This window comes from Tamandua tetradactyla, chromosome 14 (genome assembly GCF_023851605.1).
Source record: "Tamandua tetradactyla isolate mTamTet1 chromosome 14, mTamTet1.pri, whole genome shotgun sequence".
NCBI classification, from domain to species: domain Eukaryota; kingdom Metazoa; phylum Chordata; class Mammalia; order Pilosa; family Myrmecophagidae; genus Tamandua; species Tamandua tetradactyla.
The window spans coordinates 7,772,832-7,796,392 of NC_135340.1; the positions used below are offsets into that span (position 1 = coordinate 7,772,832).

General features: G+C 35.6%; 1 protein-coding gene across 7 annotated transcripts in view; it reads right to left on the minus strand.

Moving 5' to 3' along the window:
• TOGARAM1 (TOG array regulator of axonemal microtubules 1) overlaps positions 1-23,561 on the minus strand; it is a 138,243-nt gene that overhangs the window by 35,201 nt on the left and 79,481 nt on the right. For 4 of the 7 annotated variants that reach the window (XM_077126862.1, XM_077126863.1, XM_077126867.1 and 1 more), the window contains 5 exons: positions 23,307-23,396; positions 22,038-22,213; positions 20,701-20,854; positions 20,361-20,495; positions 18,790-18,943 (listed from right to left, as the gene is read on the minus strand). In XM_077126862.1, the coding sequence (XP_076982977.1) occupies positions 18,790-18,943; positions 20,361-20,495; positions 20,701-20,854; positions 22,038-22,213; positions 23,307-23,396 (709 nt within the window). The remainder of the gene's footprint in view (positions 1-18,789; positions 18,944-20,360; positions 20,496-20,700; positions 20,855-22,037; positions 22,214-23,306; positions 23,397-23,561) is intronic. The other 3 variants (XM_077126868.1, XM_077126865.1, XM_077126864.1) reach the window with 2 other exon arrangements.

The window sequence follows — 23,561 nt, forward strand, 5'->3', positions numbered from 1 at the left end:
GCAATTTCTCTAATGTGTTCAATTCCACTTATGTATACAAATATAAACTTGTACATGAACGTTCATAGCAGCACTACCTACAATAGCCAAAAGGTGGAAACAGTCTAAGTGTATAGCAACGGACGAATGGATAAATAAAATGTGACATATATGTAACATGTAATATTAGCCATAAAAAGGAATGAAGTACTAATACATGCAACAACACATGGATGAACCTTTAAAACTGTATGCTAAGTTAAAGAAGCCAGGCAAAAGGTGAAAAAGTGCAGGACTCCATTAATATGTAGTATCCAGAACAGACAAATTTGTAGAGCCATATGCAGACTTTTGCTTGCTTGGGGCTGGGGGGAGGAGAGTGGAATGTGAAATGACTGTTTATGGTGTATGAAATTTCCATTTGGGTTGAAAAATGGGTTGGAATATACCACTGAACTGTATACTTGAAAGTGGCAAAAACGGCAGATAGATTTTATATTGTTACCAGAATTAAAATTTTTAAAAACCTGGTTACCAGGTGATGGAAAAGTTTTGGTAATAGATGGTGGTACAACACTATGAACGCAATTAACATCACTGAATTGTACACTTGAAAGTGGCAAAAATGGTAAATTTTAGGCCTTATATAGTTAGCAGAATAAAAATTTTAAAAAACCCATAAAACTGAGCAACACAAAGAGAGAACGCTAATGTAAACTATGGACTATGGCTAATAATATAGCTTCATCAATTGTAACAATGTTACCACATTAATGCAAAATATTAATAATAGGGAAAACCGTGTGTATGAGGGCTGTATATGGGAACTTTGCACTTCCTGCACAGGTTTTCTGTAAACCTAAAATTGCTCTGATAAAAAAACAGTCTGGGACTCCATAGTTTTGATGGTTAGACACATGATGAATGTATTTAATGCTAATGAATTGTGTATTTTTAAATGATTATATGGAAAATTTTGCTATGTGCATTTTACCACAATCATAATTTTTTTTTAATGGAGGAAGAAAAGTTACTACCTTATTGGTAAGTATATGAACAAAGAGTAGAAAACCATTAGATGTTTTTGAAACTCGTATTTCTTTTTTCATTATTTGATGTAATGATCCAAATGAAGGGCAAATGAATACTAACGACAAAAGTATATACAGTTCAGGAGCGATTTAGATACACTTCACGTTTGATGGTTTTCATCTTGGGTCTGAATAAGGTGAACTAAGAAGAGTTTCCATAGTTGGTAATATTGATGATGGTCATTTTTTAAGCCTTTAAAATCCCTTAGCAAACTAAGGAAAATGAAAAGAAAGAACCTAAGACTCCAAAGTGGCAAAAGTAAACCTATTTACATTATTAGCTGTAATGTACAAAATTTTAAATTTTGGGATATGCATAAAACAGTTATAGTTATAGCTTAGATGCAGAAACAGCCCAATTCTATACATATAATCAGAAAATAAAAGAAAGTGGTGTTTGAGATCATTTGGTCTTTAGGGTTGTGGGACTTCTGGAACAGAAGAAAAGTAGAGAAGTCTTAAGTAGTCAGAAAAATCTTTATGGAAGGGATGAGACTTCAGTGAAACACTGAAGAGAAAGAATTTGGGAACGAGAACTTCCCAAATGCAAAACAAAAAACAAACAAACAAACAAACAAGCAAAAACAGTGTGAGGTGGAAACAAGCATAACACAAATAATAATGTTACGAAGTTAATTTGGGGCCAGAATATGGACTTGAAAATTAAGTCAGAATTTACACTTTATAAAGGATTCCACATCTTATCTGACACTCAGTAGCAGTGAGCAGTTGATTAAAAACTCCTTCTGAATACACACTGTTCTTTGGTTTCTGTGTTACTATACTGTTCAGTTCTTCTATCTCTTTAGATACTTTTCCCATCACATTCTAAGCATCCTTCTCTGACCACGTCCTGCTCTATATTGGATCCTTCTCTTTTGTCTTTTTATATTCTCTCCCTAGATAATCTCAGGCATTTCCATTGTCTTATCAGATGTTTGGGAAAATTCTTTGTGAAAGAGTTTGGGTTGATATTTTTGGGAAGAGTGCATAGCAATTTTTCAACTTTAAAAAATTTCTTCATGCAAATCTACCTGCTTAGTTTTTTTTTTGTTCTTCTGATAATTCATATTTTATCAGTCAATTATCCATTTTATCTAGGTGTTTCAAACATGTTTGAAATGAGAGGGCAAAGTAGTCTCTTGGGATTCTTTTAATTTCTATGTGTTTCTTTTTGGAAATTTTTCCTTTATTTCTTTTTTTTTGTATATTTGTACTTTGTCCTTTATTACCCTGTCTGAACAGTTTATGTTTCTTTCTCTTTTTAAGAATCAGCTCTGGCCCCTACCTCCCACCATGTATAAAAATTAACTCAAAATGGGCCAACAAACTATGTATAAGAGTTAAAATCATAAAACTCTTAGGAGAAAACACAGAGAAAAGTATTCAGGATCTTATTTAAGGAAATGGATTATTAAGAAGATACCAAGAGCAGAAAAAACAAAAGAAAAAATAGATATCTGGACTTCATCAAAATTAAAAACTTTTGTGCATTAAAGGATATTTATCACAAAAGTGAAAAGACAGTGTTTACCAAATGGGAGAAAATAGTTGCAAGATATATACTGATAAGGTTTTAATATCCAGAATACACAAAGAGCTCCTACAACTAAATAACAAAAAGACAAACAACCCAATTAAAAATAGGTAGAGGACTTCACTAGACGTTTCTTCAAAGGCATTCAAATGGCCAATAAGCATATAAAAGGATGATCACCACCATCAGCCATTAGGGAAATGTAAATCAAAACCACAATGAGATATGACTTCACACTCATTAGGAATGCTATTATTAAAAAAAATGAAAATAGTTAAAAAGGATGTAGAGAAATGGGAACACCTGTGCATTGCTGGTGGGAATGTAAAATGGTACAGCCACTGTGGAAAACAGTCTGGTGGTTCCTCAAAAAGTTGCATACAGTATTACTATAGAACTTGACAATTCTACTCTTTAGGATATATCCAAAAGAATTGAAAGCAGGGACTTAAATATATTCGGGTACACCAATGTTCATAGCAGCATTACACACAACCCAAGTGTTCACCGACAGTTGAATGGATAAATAAAATACGGTACAGACATATATTACTTTGCCATTTAAAAGGAATGAAGTGGGGAGAGGCCAAGACGGCAGCTTAGCAATGTGTGTGCTTTAGTTCATCCTCCAGAACAACTACTAAATGACCAGACCCAGGACAGAACAGCACCTGGGGCCACATCAGTGACCAGACACACAGCGTACCCCAGTCTGGACCAGCTGGACCAGCTGCAAAGCCTCCCCAGGACCATGAGTTTCCCAAGCCGTGGTGGCAGGTGCCCCTTCCCCACAGGCTGCTTCCCAGAGGGGAAAGTAAAGAGACTTTAACAGCAGTAGCCCAACCAAACACCAGTCGTGGAATTAACTAACAAATTCTGACTACTAAAAATAGGTCCCCAGCTCAGGTGAACCTGATCAAAGCGGAGTTCGCTCATTTTTGCCCCAGTCCCAAGGGGGCAGGGCTGAACGAAAAAGTAAAAAAAAAGAAAAGAAGACGGAAACAGGGGTTTTTGTGGCTGTGTTTCTACAAAGGCTTGACTGCCTCTGGATTCAGTGGCCGGGCTTCTCAGGCTGCAGCTGCCCGAGGCATAGGCAAAAACAAGCTTGTCTGAGGGCTTGTTTGGAACCTGTGCCCTCCCCAGGGCCCAACTCAGGTGGAATCTCTCCCTCAAGGAATTCAGACACCAGAGCTTGGTAATTTGAGGCCATTAAAACCAGCGACAACCTCTGCTCTGTCTTCAGCACGCCCCCAGCAGGGAGAGTCCACCAAAGTTAAAGGTACCACATCATCTTATGCTGGTGGGACCTGCAGGCAGACAAGCGCCACATACTGGGCAGGATAAGAAAAACAGAGTCCAGAGACTTCACAGCAAAGTCTTTCAACGTGCTGGGTCTCATACTCAGGGAAAACCAATCACGGTGACTCTTTCCCCCTGATAGGAAGCCAGTTTGGTCTGGGAAAATCCAACTGGGGTCTATAAAACCTATGTAGACTCTTCTAACGGTAGGGGGAAAAAAAGGCACCATATAAGCAGGGCAAGAAACAAGAAGAACTAAAAAATTCTCCTCTGTTAAATAAAACCTAAGCTAGAGGTCCAGAAAAAGCTGAACTGAATGTCAAAAAACAGATAGATAACAAATTCATCCAGCAAGAAAACCTTAGGTAAAAGAAGTGAAAGCAATCTCCAGAATAAACCAGTTAAGGTAATTAAATATCTAGATGCCAGCAAAAAATAACAAATCACACCAGGAAAATTGAAGATATGGCCCAGTCAAAGGAACAAACAAACAATTCAAATGACATACAGGAGCTGAAACAATTAATTCAGAATATACAAACACACATGGAAAACCTCATCAAAGACCAAATCAATGAATTGAGGGAGGATATAAAGAAGGCAAGGAATGAACAAAAAGAAGAAACTGAAAGTCTGAAAAAACAAATCACTTATGGGAATGAAAGGCGCAGTAGAAGAGATGAAAAAAACAATGGAAACCTACAATGGTAGATTTCGAGAGGCAGAAGATAGGATTAGTGAACTAGAGGACGGAACATCTGAAATCCGATAAGAAACAGAAAATATAGGGGAAAAAATGGAAAAATATGAGCAGGGACTCAGGGACTTGAATGACAATATGAAGCGAATGAATATACGTGTTGTGGGTGTCCCAGAAGGAGAAGAGAAGGGAAAAGGAGGAGAAAAACTAATGGAGGAAATTATCACTGAAAATTTCCCAACTCTTATGAAAGACTTAAAATTACAGATCCAAGAAGTGCAGCGTACGCCAAAGAGAATAGATCCAAATAGACGTACTCCAAGACACTTACTAATCAGAATGTCAGAGGTCAAAGAGAAAGAGAGGATCTTGAAAGCAGCAAGAGAAAAGCAATCCATCACATACAAGGGAAACCCAATAAGACTATGTGTAGATCTCTCAGCAGAAACCATGGAGGCAAGAAGACAGTCGGTTGATATATGTAAATTACTAAAAGAGAAAAACTGCCAACCAAGAATTTGAAATCTAGCAAAATTGTCCTTCAAAAATGAGGGAGAAATTAAAACATTTTCAGACAAAAAATCATGGAGAGAATTTGTGACAAAGACACGAGCTCTACAAGAAATACTAAAGGGAGCACTACAGACAAATACAAAAAGACAAAAGAGAGAGGTGTAGAGAAGAGTATAGAAAGGAAGACTATGAGTAAAGGTAAAAGGAAGGAAAATTAGATGTGACATATAAAATCCAAAAGGCAAAATAGTAGAAGAAAGTACTACCCATACAGTAATAACACTAAATGTTAATGGATTAAACTCCCCAATCAAAAGACGCAGACTGGCAGAATGGATTAAAAAACAGGACCAATCTATATGCTGTCTACAGGAAACATATGTTAGACCCAAAGATAAACATAGGTTGAAAGTGAAAGGTTGGGAAAAGATATTTCATGCAAATAACAACCAGAAAAGAGCAGGAGTAGCTATACTAATATATAACAAATTAGAATTCAAATGTAAAACAGTTAAAAGAGACAAAGAAGTATACTATGTACTAATAAAAGGAACAATTCAGCACGAAGACATAACAATAATAAATATTTATGCACTGAACCAGAATGCTCCAAAATACATGTGGCAAACACTGAAAACACTGAAAAGAGAAATAGACACATCTACCATAATAGTTGGAGACTTCAATTTTCCACTCTCATCAATGGACAGAACATCTAAACAGAGGATCAATAACGAAACAGAGAATTTGAATAATACAATAAATGAGCTAGATTTAACAGACATTTATAGAACATTACACCCCAAAACAGCAGGATACACCTTTTTTCTCAAGTGCTCATGTACCTTTCTCGAGGATAGACCATATGCTGGGTCACAAAGCAAGTCTCAATAAATTTAAAAAGATTGAAATCATACGAAACACTTTCTCAGATCATAAAGGAATGAAGTTAGAAATCAATAATAGGCAGAGTGCCAGAAAATTCACAAATATGTGGAGGCTCAACAACACACTCTTAAACAACCAGTAGGTCAAGGAAGAAATTACAAGAGAAATCAGCAAATGTCTTGAGGCACATGAAAATGAAAACACAACACATCAAAACTTATGGGATGCAGGAAAGGCAGTGCTAAGAGGGAAGTTTATAGCCCTAAATGCCTATGTCAAAAAAGAAGGGCAAAAATCGAGGAATTAACTCTCCACTTGGAAGAACTAGAGAAAGAACAACAAACTAATCCCAAAGCAAGCCAAAGGAAAGAAATAACAAAGATTAGAGAAGAAATAAATGAAACTAAGAACATGAAAACCATTGAGAAAATCAATAAAACCAGGGCTGGTTCTATGAGAAAGTCAATAAGATTGATGGACCCTTAGCAAGACTGACAAAAAGAAGAAGAGAGAGGATGCAAATAAGTAAGATCAGAAATGAAAGAGAAGACATAATCACTGACCCCACAGAAATAAAGGAGGTAATAACAGGATACTATCAACAACTTTATGCTAATAAATACAACAATGTAGATGAAATGGACAACTTCCTAGATAGGCATGAACAACCAACTTTGACTCGAGAAGAAATAGATGACCTCAACAAACCAATCACAAGTAAAGAAACTGAATCAGTCATTGAAAACCTTCACAAAAAGAAAAGTCCAGGACCAGATAGATGGCTTTACATGTGAATTCTACCAAACATTCAAGAAAGAATTAGTACCAATCCTGCTCAAACTCTTCCAAAAAATTGAAGTGGAGGGAAAGCTACCTAATTCATTCTTTGGAGCCAACATTACCCTCATACCAAAGCCAGAAAAAGATATTACAAAAAAAAGAAAACTACAGACCAATCTCTCTAATGAATATAGATGTAAAAATCCTCAACAAAATTCTAGCAAATCAAATCCAGCAACACACTAAAAGAATGATACATCATGACCAAGTAGGATTCATCCCAGGTATGCAAGGATGGTTCAACATAAGAAAATCAATTAATGTAATACACCATATCAACAAATCAAAGCAGAAAACCACATGATCATCTTGATTGATGCAGAAAAGGCATTTGACAAAATTCAACATCCTTTCCTGTTGAAAACATTTCAAAGGATAGGAATAGAAGGGAACTTCCTTAAAATGATAAAGGGAATATATGAAAAACCCACAGCTAATATCATCCTCAATGGGGAAAAACTGAAAATTTTCCCCCTAAGATCAGGAACAAGACAAGGATGTCCACTATCACCACTGTTATTCAACATTGTGTTGGAAGTTCTAGCCAGAGCAATTAGACAAGAAAAAGAAATACAAGGCTTCAAAATTAGAAAGGAAGAAGTAAAACTCTCACTGTGCAGATGATAAGATACTTTATGTCGAAAACCCACAAAAATCCACAGCAAAACTAGTAGAGCTAATAAACGAGTACAGCAAAGTGGCAGGTTACAAGATCAACATTCAAAAATCTGTAGTGTTTCTACACACTAGTAATGAACAATCTGAGGGGAAAATCAAGAAACGAATTCCATTTACAATTGCAACCAAAAGAATAAAATACTTAGGAATAAATTTAACTAAAGAGACAAAAGACCTATACAAAGAAAGCTACAAGAAATTGTTAAAAGAAATCACAGAAGACCTAAATAGATGGAAGGGCATACTGTGTTCATGGATTGGAAGACTAAATATAGTTAAGATGTCAGTTCTACCTAAATTGATTTACAGATTCAATGTAATACCAATCAAAATCCCAACAACTTACTTTTCAGAAATGGAAAAACCAATAACCAAATTTATCTGGAAGGGCAGGGTGCCCCAAATAGCTAAAAGTATCCTGAAGTCGGAGGTCTCACGCTGCCTAACTTTAAGGCATATTATGAAGCTTCAGTGGTCAAAACAGCATGGTACTGAAATAAAGATAGATATACTGACCAATGGAATAGATAGAGTGTTCAAATATAGACCCTCTCATCTATGGACAATTGATCTTTGATAAGGCAGTCAAGCCAACCCACCTGGGACAGAACAATCTCTTCAATAAATGGTGCCTAGAGAACTGGATATCCATATGCAAAAGAATGAAAGAGAACTCATATCTCACACCCTATACAAAAGTTAACTCAAAATGAATCAAAGACCTAAACATTAGGTCTAAGACCATATAAGAGTTAGAAGAAAATGTAGGGAAATATCTTATAAATCTTATACTTGGAGGCAGTTTTATAGACCTTACACCCAAAGCAAGAAAACTGAAGAAAGAAATAAATGGTAAGTCCTCAAAATTAAACACTTTTGCGCATCAAAGAACTTCATCAAGAAAGTAAAAAGACAGCCTATACAATGGGAGACAATATTTGGAAACAACATATCAGATAAAGGTCTAGTATCCAGAATTTATAAAGAGATTGTTCAACTCAGCAAGAAAAAGACAGCCAATCCAATTACAAAATGGGAAAAAGACTTGAACAGACACTTCTCAGAAGGGGAAATACAAATGGCCAAAAGGCACATGAAGAGATGCTCAGCTTCCCTGGCCATTAGAGAAATGCAAATCAAAACCACAATGAGATATCATCTCACACCCACCAGAACAGCCATTATCAATAAAACAGAAAATGACAAGTGCTGGAGAGGACGTGGAGAAAGAGGCACACTTATTCTCTGTTGGTGGGAATGTCAAATAGTGCAACCGCTGTGGAAGGCAATTTGGTGGTTCCTCAAAAAGCTGAATATAGAACTGCCATATAACCCAGCAATAGTATTGCTAGGTATCTACTCAAAGGACATAAAGGCAAGGACACAAACGGACATTTGAACACCAATGTTTATAGCAGCACTATTTACAATTGCAAAGAGATGGAAACAGCCAAAATGTCCATCAACAGACAAGTGGCTAAACAAACTGTGGTATATACATACGATGGAATATTATGCAGCTTTAAGACAGAATAAAGTTATGAAGTATGTAACATCATGGATGGACCTTGAGGACATTATGCTGAGTGAGATTAGCCAAAAACAAAAGGACAAATACTGTATGGTCTCACTGATATGAACTGATATTAATGAATAAACTTGGAATATTTCGTTGGTAACAGAGACCATCAGCAGATAGAAAAAGGGTAAGATATTGGGTAATTGGAGCTGAAGGGATACACATTGTGCAACAGGACTGAATATAAAAACTCAGAAATGGACAGCATAATACTACCTAACTGTAATACAATTATGTTAAAACACTGAATGAAGTTGAATGTGACAATGATAGAGGGAGGAGGGCTGAGGGCACAAATGAAATCAGAAAGAAAGATAGAGGATAAAGATTGAGATGGTATAATCTAGGAATGCCTAGAGTGAATAATAATAGTGACTAAATGTACAAATTTTAAAAATGTTTTTGCATGAGGAAGAACAGAGGAATGTCATTACTGCAGGGTGCTGAAAATAGATGGTAATTAATATTTTGAAAATTCACCGTATGCATGAGATTAAAGCAAAAAATGTTTATTTGGTACAAAATTTATATTTTGACTAGTGCATTTCCTAATATAACTTATGTAGATAGCTTGATTGGACACCATAAGTACTTGGAATCTTGGGTAGTACATGAGATTTTGTTGGTTTGTCCAGAGTGATGCCCCGATGAATTCCAGAGTGATTTGATCAGTGAGTGGAAAAGTATTTGCAAAGTCCCCTTCGAGGAATGGTGAGAACGGGGGAAAGTTCAACTTTCCCAAGTTGAATTCTTGATATTCTCACAAGCAGTGCAGACAACCAAAGCTAGAGGCTGAGCCCCCAGTCTTGGGGTTTGTTCATATGAAACTTAACCCCACAAAGGATAGGTCAAGCCTACTTAAAATTAGGCCCAAGAGTCACCCCCAAGAGAACCTCTTTTGTTGCTCAGATGTGGCCTCTCTCCAGCCAACACAACAAGCAAACTTACCACCCTTCCCCTGTCTACATGGGACATGACTCCCAGGGGTGTGGACCTTCCTGGCAATGTGGGACAAATATCCTACAATGAGCTGAGACTCAACATCAAGGGATTAAGAAAAACCCTAGAATGAGCTGAGATGCAGCATAAAGGGATTGAGAAAACCTACTGGACCAAAAGGGGGAAGAGTGAAATGAGACTAAGTGTCAATGGCTGAGAGATTCCAAACAGAGTCGAGAGGTTATCCTGGAGGTTATTCTTACGCATTAAGTAGATATCACCTTGTTATTCAGGATGTAATGGAGAGGCTGGAGGGAACTGCCTGAAAATGTAGAGCTGTGTTCCAGTAGCCATGTTTCTCGAGGATGATTGAATAATGCTTTCACAATATGACTGTGTGATTGTGAAAACCTTGTGTCTGATGCTTCTTTTATCTACCTTGTCAACAGATGAGTAGAACATATGGAATAAAAATAAATAATAGGGCAAACAAATGTTAAAATAAATTTAGTATGAAATGCTAATGATCAATGAAAGCGAGGGGTAAGGGATATGTTATGTATAATCTTTTTTTTTCTGTTTTCGTTTTATTTCTTTTTCTGTTGTCTTATTTCTTTTTTATTTCTTTTTCTGAATTGATGCAAATGTTCTAAGAAATGACGAATATGCAACTAAGCGATGATATTGTGAATTACTGATTATATATGTAGAGCGGAATGATCACATGTTAATGTTTTAGTTTGTTTGTTGTTAAATTTTTTTAAATTAAGAAATATATAAATTAAAAAAAAAAGTAATGAAGTGCAATGGTGGCTCAGTGGCAGAATTCTCGCCTGCCATGCCAGAGACCCAGGTTTCATTCCAGGAGCCTGCCCATGCAAAAAAAGTAATGAAGTTCTTCTCAACTGGCAACATGGGACAGAAATCCCAGGATGAGCCAGGACCTGGCATCAAAGGATTGAGAAAGCCTTTTTTGACTGAAAAGGGGAAGAGATAAATAGTTTCAGTGGCAAAGATTTCAAACACAGTCAAGAGGTTACCCTAGAGGTTATTCTTATGCATTATATAGATATCCCTTTTTAGTTTAGGGTGTATCGGAGTGTCTGGAGGAAAATACCTGAAACACTTGAACTGAGTTCCAGTAAACGTATTCTTGAAGACGACTGCATGAAGATATAATGTTTACAATGTGACTGTGATTGTGAAAACCTTGAGTCTGATGCTCCTTTTATCCAAGGTATGGACAGATGAGAAAAGAATATGGATTAAAAAAATGAATAAATAATAGGGAGGACAAAGGGTAAATAAAATATATTGGGTAGATGGAAATAGTAGTAGTCAAAGAGAGGGAGGGGTGAGGTATATGATATGTATGAGTTTTTTTCTTTTGTCTTTTTATTTCTTTTTCTGGAGTGATGCAAATGTTCTAAAAAATGATCATGGTGATGAATACACACTATGTGGTGATATTGTAAGTCACTGATTGTTCACTATGTATGGAATGTGTGAAGATTTTTGTATTAAAATATATTTAAAAAGTAATGAAGTTCTGATACATGCTACAACAATGAAAACATTATGCTACGTAAAATGAGCCAGACAGAAAAAGACAAATATTCTATGATTTCACTCATATGAAATATCCAGTATAAACAATTATTCATACAGACAGAAACTAGAAGTTACCAGGTGCCGAGAGAAGGGGGAAGAAAGAGCTACTGCTTAATGATTACAGAGTTTCTATTTGGGATGATGAAAATGTTTTGGTGATGGATGGTAATGATGGTAGTACAACACTGTAAATATAATTAATGCCACTGAACTGTACATTTAAACATGGTTAAAATAGGAAATTTGATTGTACATGCTATCGCGTGCACGCGCACACACACACACACACACAATAAAAAGGGAAGTACTTCCTTCCCTTCAAATAATTTGCCCATTTAACCTAAATTGCTGGATTTATGAGGACAGAGTACTTATCAAATTCCTTTCTTACCCATTTAAGAGCTGTGTGATCAAGTGATAGTGGTGTTTATTCTTTCATTCCTGATGTTAATAATCTGAATTTGCTCCTTTTTTAATCTGTTTGACTAGAGGTTTACTGAGTTTATGGATCTTTCAAAGAATCAGCTTTTGGTTTCAAGGATTTCTTCTATTGTCTATACATTTTCTAGTTCACTGATTTCTATTCTGATCTTCGTTATTTCCTTTCTTACACTTACCTTGACTTTCATATGCTTTTCTAGTTTCTAAAGGGGAAAGCTGAAGTCATTGCTGTAAGACTTTTCTTCTCTTCTAATATACGTGTTGTAGCACTATAAATTTCCCTCTTAACTACTGCCTTAGCTGCATTTGTTTTATTTTGATCGTTTTCATTCTCAATTGAACCTACGTTAAAATTACTTTTAGATAGTCTTAGATCCAACGTGTTACTTAGTTTCCAAATACAGAGGGATTAACAATTTATAATTTAATTCCACTGTGATCACAGAACATACTTTTATAATCTGAGTCCTTTTAAACTACCTGTTTTGTGGCCCAGAATATAGTCTCTTTTCATAAATGTTCCATATGGACTTGAAAATAATGTGAATTCTGTTGTTTGGGATGGTGCATTCTATAAATGTCAATTAGGCTAATAGTGTATTGTGTTCCATCAATTAATGAGAAAGGATTGCGGAGGTTTTGACAACTGTGGGTTTATTTCTCCTTGAGCTCTATCAGTTTTTGCTTCATGTATTTTGAAGCACTTATATAAGTAAATAGATGTTTAAGATTGTCATGCTGTAAAATGGCCTCCAAAATTCCCACCCCCTAGCATACATCTCTTACATGATATCCTCTGCCCTTGACTGTGGCAAAACCCGTGATCATGATGGGCTATCGCTCCTGTGATTATATAACGTTACACAGGGAAAAGGAATCCTGAGGACGTAACTAAGGTCCCCAATCAGGTGGCTGTGAGTTAATCAAAAGGGAGAGTACCCTGGGTAGGCCTGATGTCTTCAGGATCTCTTAAAAGAGATGAGAAGCAGCAGCAGAAATTCCCCTCCTGGCTGTGAAGAATGAAGCGGACATGTTGTGAGAAGGCCTACAGGAGGTAGAGGCATATTCACGAAGCTAAGAAGGCAGCCTCTAGGAGCCATGAGTGGTCCCTGGTTGACAGCCAGCAAGAAAATGGGGGCCTCAGTCTCACAGCTACACGGAACTGAGTTCTAACCAGTGAGCCTAGAGGACCAGCATTAGCCCCAGATGAGAGTGCAGCTCTAGGTGATCCTTTGATTTGATTTCAGGCTGGCAAACCCCCTGAGCCAAGGAGTCAGTTAACCGATTTACCTGGACTTCTGACCCATGGAAACTATGAGGTGATAAATTTGGATTGCTTGAAGCCTCTAAGTCTGAGGTATTGTTATAATATATAATGAATATACCTGCTAGCATTCCTTGCTTTGAAATCTGACTTGATATTAATATGGTCCATGCCTACTATCTTGATTAATGATAGCACTGTATAGTCTTTTTTGCATTCCTTTATTCTTAATCTGCTTATGCCTATATATTTAAAGTGAATTCCTTATAGGTGGTTTATAAGGTTTGTTTTTTTAATCTTATCTAGGTTTGCCTTTTACTTGGGATGTTTAGACTGTTTTCATTTAATGTGATTACTGACACGGCTGGGTTTAAGTCTACCATTTTACTATGTGTTTTTTATCTATAAGACCTATCTTTTCTTTACTACTTTTTCCATTTCGTATGACATTTTTGGATTGAATATTTTTATAATTATGTTTTATCTCCTTTGTTGTCTTATCAACTATAACTGTCATGTTATTTTAGTGGTTGCTTATGGATTTATAGTATATACCTCTGACTTATAAGAGTCTACCTTCAAGTGATATATCACTTCATGTGGATATTTAGGCTTTAATCATATGTTTTATTTTTATATATGTTATAAATCCACACTATATTGTCAATCTTTTTAACAGTCAATGACCTTTTAAAGAAAGTTAAGTAGTAAGGAAATGTTACTTCACATTTACTCATGTAGTTACTATTTCCAGTGTTCCTCATTCCTTAAGATTTTGTTTGTCTGAAAAAGTCTTGATTTATTTCACTTTCATTTTAAAAGATATTCTCACTAGATATGAAATTCTAGTTTGACAGTTTTCTCTATAGATCTTGCTCCACAGTATTTTGGTTTGTATAATTTTTCATGTCTTTGGCATTCTTATTTTTGTTCCTCTGTACATGTGTCTTTTATCTCTGGCTGCTTTTAAGATTTTCTCCATCACTAAATTAGGCAATTCCATTATGTGCTTTGGTGTAGTTTTAATTTGTATCAAAGTAGAGGTGTCTGATAGGCAGTGAATTACAAGTCTAGATATAGGTGCTTTGGTGTAGTTTTAAAAATACTTCTTCGATCTTCATGAATCTGTCAATTAATAGTTTTCATCAAATTTGGATAAATTTTGGCCATTATTTCTTCAAATATTTTTTTCTGTGTCCTTCCTCTCCAGCAACTACATGTACATCAAGCTGTATGAAGTAGTCTCCAGTTCACTGATGCTCATTTTTTTTCAAACTTTTTTCTCTCTGTTATACTTATAATGATAGTTTTATGGCTTTGTTTTCAAGTTCACTACTTTTGTCTTCTAATAATGTTTAACCCTCTGTGAATCTCATCGGTATATATATATTTTTATCCCAGACACTACAGTTTTCATCTGCAGAAATTGGGTTTTTTTTTCTATTTTACATGTTCCTATTTGCTCAATCTTTCTTTAGTTTTGTTTTTTTTTAAACATATAGAAAAGAGTTATAATGTCCTTCTCTATCAATTCGATTATCTGCGCCATCTCTGGGTTGGTTTCAATTGAGTGATTTTTTTCTCATTATAAACCATATTTTCTGTTGACTTGCATGCCTGTTAAGTTTTTGTTCTGGGTTGCAGTTACTTAGAAATAGTTTATTCCTCTCTGGTCTTGCTTTTAAGCTTTGTGAGATGCAACTAAAGCAGACTTTAATATACTGGTCACTTTACAACATGAAGCAAAACTTTTCTGAGCATTCTACCCAATTCTCTGTGAATTAAGACTTTTTCTACTCTGCTATTGAGAACAAAAAACATTCTTGGTCCTATATGTGCTCTAAGTTTTCCCTCTAACTTTAGGTGGACTTTTTTCTGGCCTCAGGTAGTTTATGCATGTGGGTAAACTACCAGTTTAAACTTTGACCAGTTAAACTTTGACCAGTACTCAAAGAAATATTTAAATAGCATGTTCTGCACATCTCTGGAGTTCTCCATACAGCTCTATCCAGCACGGCATTCTGCCCTGCTAATTCTAGCCACCTTGGCTTCCCCAAATATCCAGCTCCTTCTCCAGAGCTAATCTCTACTGGTATATGCCTGCACTTCTCCTCCTTGAGCTGTGACCTGGACATTTTCTCCAACAAGTAAGGTGGGGCAATTGTAGAGCAGCCCTCATTTGTTTCCCCCCTGTCAGGAATCACTGTATTTCATTGCCTCATGAACAGTATCTTGAGACCACTGTTTCATATATTTTGTATGATTATTTTAGCAGGTGGGAAGGTAACTCCAGTCCCATTCAATCCAATTCCTTAGCAGGAAGCTGTGAACCATGTTAAATTTAAGATGTCTATTTGTGTCAAAGCAGAGGTGTCTGATAGGCAGTGAATTACAAGTCTAGAGCTCAAAGGAGAGATATTAGAGATGAAGACATAAGTTTATAAGAAATCAGAGTATGGATAGAATTTAAAGCAATGGGACCAGATAAGATCACTAGGAAGGAGTTAACAAACCAGCTCATGGGTGAAATTCAGCCCTGTGGAAAGGGACAGTCGAGAGCAGCCTGCTGCCTTTTCCCTGGGACCCACAAATGAAACCTGTGCTTGGGATTAGATATGTTGGCTGAGTATCCAGGATGGATGATGAACATGGGCTGACTCCCTCCTTAGGGTGCCTTGACATAAAAACATATCTGCTAGATCGTGATTTACTGGCACATTCCTTCCCTTTTTGCAATGAGTATATGTAAACATTCATGGAGACTACTTGGCTAAACGTATATTTTTCTAGCTTTATTTTTTTGGCATTGGCAAACTCTGGGAATCAAACTCAGGTCTCTGGCATGGCAGGTGAGAATTCTGTCACTGAGAACTCGCACTGAGCCACTGCTGTACTGTTCCATTCTAATATATTTTTTATGGCACCTGGCCAATCCCACTGCCTTATCTGTTCCTGGGGGGCTGGGGGTGGTGGGGAGAGGAAGTGTGGTTCTTTGCCAGTAGTACAAGAAGGGTATGTGTGTATACCATGTCCCTGTGTCAGCTGTGTCAGCTGCCTATGGGGGGCAGACACCCACTCTTGAGCCAATCTTGCTCTGTCTCTTCTCTATGTGCATAAAGCATTATTTCATACAGTGACAGTATGAGTTGTACTGTTGTTGGCACCTCTTGCACTTGCAAACCCTGGAGTGGGCTCAGATCCTAGAACCGCTGTTCCTGGTGAAAAGCATTATTATGCTTTTTTCTATCCTCCATGTAGTGGAACTCTTTCCCTGAAGGTAATAATAAGGGTCTCTTCTCCAACAGAACCAAACACCATCATCTCTTTGTTTTTTTTTGTTTTTTTTAAATGTGCTAACATATATAACATAAAATTTGCCATTTTAATGATTTTTAAGTTTACAATTTAGTGGCACTATTACACATACAATGTTATGTTACCATCACCACCACCCATTACCAAGACATTCTTATCACTGAAAACAAAAACTCTGTACCCATTTGTACTGGTTTGAAACTGCTGTGTACTCCAGAGAAGCCATGTTCTTTTAATCCTCATTCAATATTTGTTTAGGTAGTTTCCATGGAGATGTGTCTCCACCCATTCAAGGTGGAGTTGCTTACTGGAGCCCTTTAAAAGGGAACCACTTTGGAAAAAGCTTCAGTGCCACAAGAGCCCACACAGCCACAGACATTTGTAGATGCAGAATGAAAACGCCCTTGGGGAAGCCTTCTGATATGGGGAAAAAAAGCTAGCACAGATCATCATGTGCCTTCCCAGATAACAGAAGTATTCAGAAGCCAAAGATCCCAGCAGATATCAGCCACGTGCCTTCTCAGCTGACACAGGTGTTCTGGATGGCATCAACCTTTCTTGAGTGAAGGTAACCTCTTGTTGGTACCTTAATTTGGACATTTTCATGGCCTTAGAACTATAAACTTACAACTTAATAAATTCCCCTTTCAAAAGCTGTTTTATTTCTGGTATACTGCATTCTGGCAGCTTTAGCAAACTAAAGCACCATTAAACAATAACTCCCCATTCTCCCTTCCCACCAGTCCCTGATAATCTCAAATCTACTTTCTGTCTCTATGAATTTATTTATTCTAGATATATCATAAAAGTGGAATCATACAGTATTTGTCCTTTTGTGTCTGGCTTGTTTCACTTACCATAATGTTTTCAAAGTTCATCCATGACGTAGCATGTATCAGAACTTCATTCCTTTTTATGGCTGGCATCAACCTATTTTTACAAGTAAAGTTTTATTGGAAGACAGCCATGCCCATTTGTTTTCTACTAAGGCTGTTTTTGTACTATAATAGCTGAGGTGAATAGTTGTGATAGAGACTAAATGCTTCACAAAGCCAAAATATTTACTATCTGGCCCTTTGCAAAAAAGATTGCCAAGCCCTGATCAATAGAATGAATGTAGGCAAAGAAAAGAAGAATGCTGCTACACTGAATCCTGGAGCACTTCAACAGTTTGAGGTCAAATAGAAGAGAAGGAATCAGAAAGGAGTGAAGCAGGAAGAAAACTGGAAAGTCAGAAGTTTCCAAAGTGAAATGAAAAAAGGTATATAAAAAAATCAGGAGTGCTAACTTTGCCAAATGTTGTTGAAAGGTAAGTAAGATGACCTTTCTAATAAATGACCAGAGTAGATTTAACAAAATGGTCACTTTCACAGTTTTAGTGAAGTGGTAGTTGTGGTGGAGAGGACTGAAAGCCAATTAAGGACAGCTAAGAAGTAAATGTGAGGTAAAAAATCAGAAACAGTGAGTCAGCCCTTTTGAGGAGTTTTACTAAAAAAGAGAAGGAAAGAAGCGTGACGATGTGCAGTTTAGGGAGGATTTAAAAAACAGGAGATATTATAGCACATTTTTATGTTGATAAATATGATCTAGTAGGGAGGTAAAAACCGATGATGTGGAATAGGGTGAGGATGGAGAGAGAGATGAAGAAATGAGGGAGGATATGGGACAGGGGCAACCAGTGGATACTCCAGCTGAAGAAGTAGAACACACACTGTCACTGTTCTGTTTCTCTAGAGTTGCTGGACAGGCTGAGCAGGTGCTGCAGCTGTGGGTGGAGAAGGTATGCAATTTCAGGACTGCTATAAGATAAACTTCACTGAGAAACACTGAAAAATGGTGAGATTTATCTTCCAAAATACCAAAGGTTAGCTTAATCCATCACAAAGCTGAACTATGTCCTTATGGTATATAATAATAATATAATTGGCAGCACAGTACTATTAGGACAAGAGTTTGGCTACATTAATAAGTTGAAAGCACTTTTTAGACTGCCTAAGAACTAAAGCAATCATCTGTGAGACTACTTTGATGGGAAATATATTTCAAACTTTTCAATAAATTTACAATAAGCTTTTAGAACTCTACTTGGTTTTGAGTTAGAGATAGTGACCTTACCAATCCTCATCAGCTAAAAGCCTCAATGCTTCTGCCAGTGATATTTCTGGTTTGGAAAATGGCCGCAGCTCTGATGAATCCATTATTTCTGGGCTGTGAGTGACAGATGGCATCCTTTCTTTATACTGTGAAATGGCCCCAGAAGATACTTCACCTAAAGCACAACATGAAAGAAACTATCAGAGAAACTTGATACAAAGGTATACAAATAATATTCTGGCTACAGATGCTATGATTATTTTTTATAGAAACTAGTATTATTTGTTTAGTTTCAAAGCTATTTGAAACTTTACTTTTTATATACCAAATTACCAATAATAAGACCTCATAAAATATATAAGGTTTATTTGTTATGAGCCATAAGCATATTTTTATATTCAAATAACACAAGAGTGACTTCAAGAAAGCACTCATACTTCTTAGAAAGAAAATCCGTATATCTTAAATTATAGATAAAACTTACAAAGTTACTTATTTCTCTAGGAAGAATGAATATCTCAAAATTTATGATTGGTTATTATGTGTACTATTTCTACTATTTGAACTTCTATTCCTACAGTTAATTACTAGCTTAGGTAAGAAGTTTTTTACTTTTTCCTGTATTTTATGACATTAATTAATTGAGAAATGATTTGAAAATACTGACAAACAGGTTTAAATTTCACAAGCATGTACAGTTTAACCATAGGGCTATGTTCAGCCAGTAATTTTACAGGCCAACAACTCTGGATCAGGCATATCATCTATACTTACTGGTTTGGGGAATACAGAATTTTAGAAGGTTTATTACCTACTTGCATTATAAAAGAACTACAAGCGAGAACATCAGACATTCATCTAGTTCAAGCCTCTTTTATATTTATCTCTGAGAGGCATTAACTATATTGTTCAAGATCATATTTATATTTATTTTTTCCATATTTGTCTATTTTATTGATAACTATATTTCAGAGCCAATACAAATTTAAGAAAGTTTATTATAGGTCAAATAATCTTAGTAACAATGAATAATAATTAGGCATCAACAACAATAACTAAACAATAAGCCCTAATATTTATTATAGTTCACATGATTTTCCATCTCAACCTCTAATTTTTCCTAGTTGCTCCTATAATGAAGACCAATTTAATATGTTTTCAAAACAATATAAAAAACATGGAATATACTCCTGGCCAGGTACAGAATAATAATAGGTACTCAATGAATAGACTGAAAAGGCGAAAAATGCAAGGACTCCTTTGATCACAATCTAATATAAATTAGCTTCACTATGTCAGTTATCTTAGCTATGAAATGGGATACCTTTCTTCAACACATTGAGAAAATTTTTCAGGAAGTATGGAAGGGATATTAGAGATATTTTGGACCTTTGAGATAATTTAGATACTTAGAAAATGTTTTTTCCAGGTCACAAAGCTAATAAAAGGCAGAACTGATTATTAAGAAATCATAATTTCTCCTGACTACTAGCTAAGAGCTCTCTCTATCACAAATACACTGGACCACATGTGGTCTCTTAGATTAATAAGTATTTGTGACATTACTCTTTACATTCAAATGAGTAACTTACCTGAATCGGAAAAAACTAAAGACGGTGACCTTTTAAAAGTGGCTCCTCCTTTCAGTGGAGGGCTGAAGGCAATGTTCTCTAAAGGGGAAATTTCATTTTTTGATATTCCCACCTCATCTCCAAAAATATTTAAGTCTAGAAGGGAGAAAAACAATTTCTTTTTTATGAGAAAGAATTAATATTTTTTTATAATAATTAGAAGCTACTGGATTTTGCAAACTTCAGTGTCTAGGCCAACAAATTCAATCTTAGCTATATATCAGGCTCAGTAAAGCCATATCACACTAGTTTTAGCATTTTACTAGTCAGAAAACATTACTGAAAGTTAAATTCCACTTACTTTCAGATGCCATTTTTTCAGTTCCTGTAGATTTCATTCGTTCCCAGGGATTTTGTTCCTTCTTTTCATAATCTTTAATGTCACAAAGTTCTTTTTCCTCTTTTCTTTTTTGTCTCATCTTGTCATAAGTAGATTTAGAAATAGGAACTTTTGTCTGCACAAAATCGAAATATACGAAAGTGTTTAGCAGTTTGACATTTAAAATGTTGATTTCAGGCATCAGTATGTATATGTTAAATGTATATGTATAATAAATGTATATGCATAATAAATGTATGTACAAAATAAACTATATATTTCTTAATAATTGTTCCAAGAATCCTAAAATCTAGTAGAATGAAATTTTTGGCTAGGAGTATTAGCTTATTCCTTGAGTGTACCCTAGAAAACTGCTGAATACATGCAGCCAATTCTTGTTATTCATGGAAGTTATAGTTCAGAAAGTCACGATTAACACCCAATCAGTAAATACTGAATCACTGCTTCTAGGGGAAATACAGGGTAAGTTCCAGCAAACATCTGGTCACAACATTTTCATCAACCAATCAAAAATAACCTTGTTTTATGTTTGTTTCTGTTTAAAAACATCTTAATAAATGTGACTTATTCATTAATAAGAACTCACAGCCAACAGCACTATGACTCATGCCTGGAGGAAATTTATCTAAGACATGTATATTCCCCCTAAGGCACACCACACCCTTCCTGAACTTGGGAACACTAGACAGCACTTCAGAACTACACTTGGAAACCATTTTAAACAAAAAAATAAACAAATGTGTAAAAAACTTGGCACTAAATATACTGCAAAAAGTACACTTGTTTAACAGTATGAAAACCAAAGCAAGAAGACAGAGTGACAGCGTGTTTGACATCAGCTGGGAATGTGCACACTGAATGACTCAAATATTTTGTCAATGTGCACATGTCCACAAATGGCTACAAAAGTGTTGCATTAATTTTAGACTTATAAATAAATATTAGTGAGAAGTCTAATTCACAACTATGAAATCCATGAATAAAGAGAATTGGCTGTATATATATAAAGTCCATATACTATAGTCTATCTTATTCATTTATACATACATACACATGTATACACTTACATTTATGTACATACTTGAATACTATATACTCAGACACCAGAATGAGAACATATGTGGTGGGAAAGGTGAATAATCTATCATTTAAATGACTAAGGATCAGAAAGTTCAGTGATTCCATCAAGATTTTTAAAAATCTTGATCCAAACCAAGCTACACCCTAAATTTGATATACACAAAACAACATCTTGTAGGCTTAAATTTATCCTAATGGTTAATAGTAAATAAACTTACATCTTTTTCATTCTCAACATCAAGATATGATGGAATACTTTGTTGGACTGCTCTTCCATAAATCCCTGACAGTGGTTCAATACTTTGTTTAAAAGAAAACGTATCCCCATTTTCCACAGAAGATAGCACTGACTGGCTACAAGTTATCGGTGCTGAATGTGGGCTTCCAAATACACCTGAAACAACCAACCATTAAGCAGCTATTAGGTATTTATATGATAGCTCTCTGCATGACAAAAGTTTAAGGCAGGCTCTTGCCTCCAAGAAGCAAACACTATAGTTAGTAGGAAAGACAAGTTAAATGATCATAAAAAAATAAAAACAACCTAATAGGACAATAATATAAGAAGTATAACAAAGTAGTTCATGATTAACATCAAATGAGAACAGCATACTTAAACTGCTGAGTTCACAGGAAAGAGAGGTTGATGTTGACTGGGTATTTAAACTGGTTTTAAAGAGCAAGGACTTGAGCTGGGTTTGGAATTCAGGCCAGATATGGATAATCAGTGAGGAACAAGGGGAGCGCATCCTTGGAGATGGGGATACTTGTAAGCAGAGCTGCTTGTGTGCGGAGTGAATAAATTAATTTGGTTGGGAGAAAGCAAACAGGAATAACAGAAAATAAGCCTGTGAGAGGAGGATGAAGACAACCTGAGGAGGACATTAATTAACCTAATTAGACTTAATCAAGCAAAGTGTTAAGAAGTATTTTCAAGCATTTCATTGTGTTTCATTATACTGAACAAAAATAAAGATATACATTCTGAATGCATTTCACTGCATTTTAGTTTTCAAGTAATAAAAAGAAACTATTACTAGAAACTTACTGCAAGTTTTAAAGTATATCTGTAAATTTTTGTTCAAAGGCCCATTATTCCCCCTGAAATATATATCTTAGGAGGTAAATTGTGATTTGCCTAGACTTTACTGGAAGACCATAAATCATGTTAATTTTATATTGATTAACAAGCTAATAATTAAGGACTACCACTTGAATTTAAACTATCCTAAAACTGTCTTAGAAGTACCTAAAACTAAAGCTGTTAATCACATAGTATATCTCTCCAAAAATTGACATAAATTTGCGTTACTTTCTTTAGAAGATAAAAATGTGAATGAGCATATTCACCTCTAATTCTTTCCATTGAATAAGGTATTAAAAAAGAAATTCTATTAAACACCTGAATTATGCTCTTCCCTATTCTTTCCAATATGCTTATGCGTCAATAATACATTCAATTAAAAAGCTAAATAACTTTGAAATACCTTTTCCAACAACTACTACTGAATCTTCTGATAAAGTATTTGTGGATGTGAAGTCAAAACTGGAAATGTGTGGTAAATTTGATGACGACCCTGTAAATCATAAAAAAAAACAACAACAAACATATACAAAAAACCAAAAACGCAAACCCTACATTTAAACAGTTACTTATAAGACAGTATTTTATTTTATTTTTTGCATGGGCAGGCACCAGGAATCAAACCCAGGTCTCCAGCATGGCAGGCAAGAATTCTGCC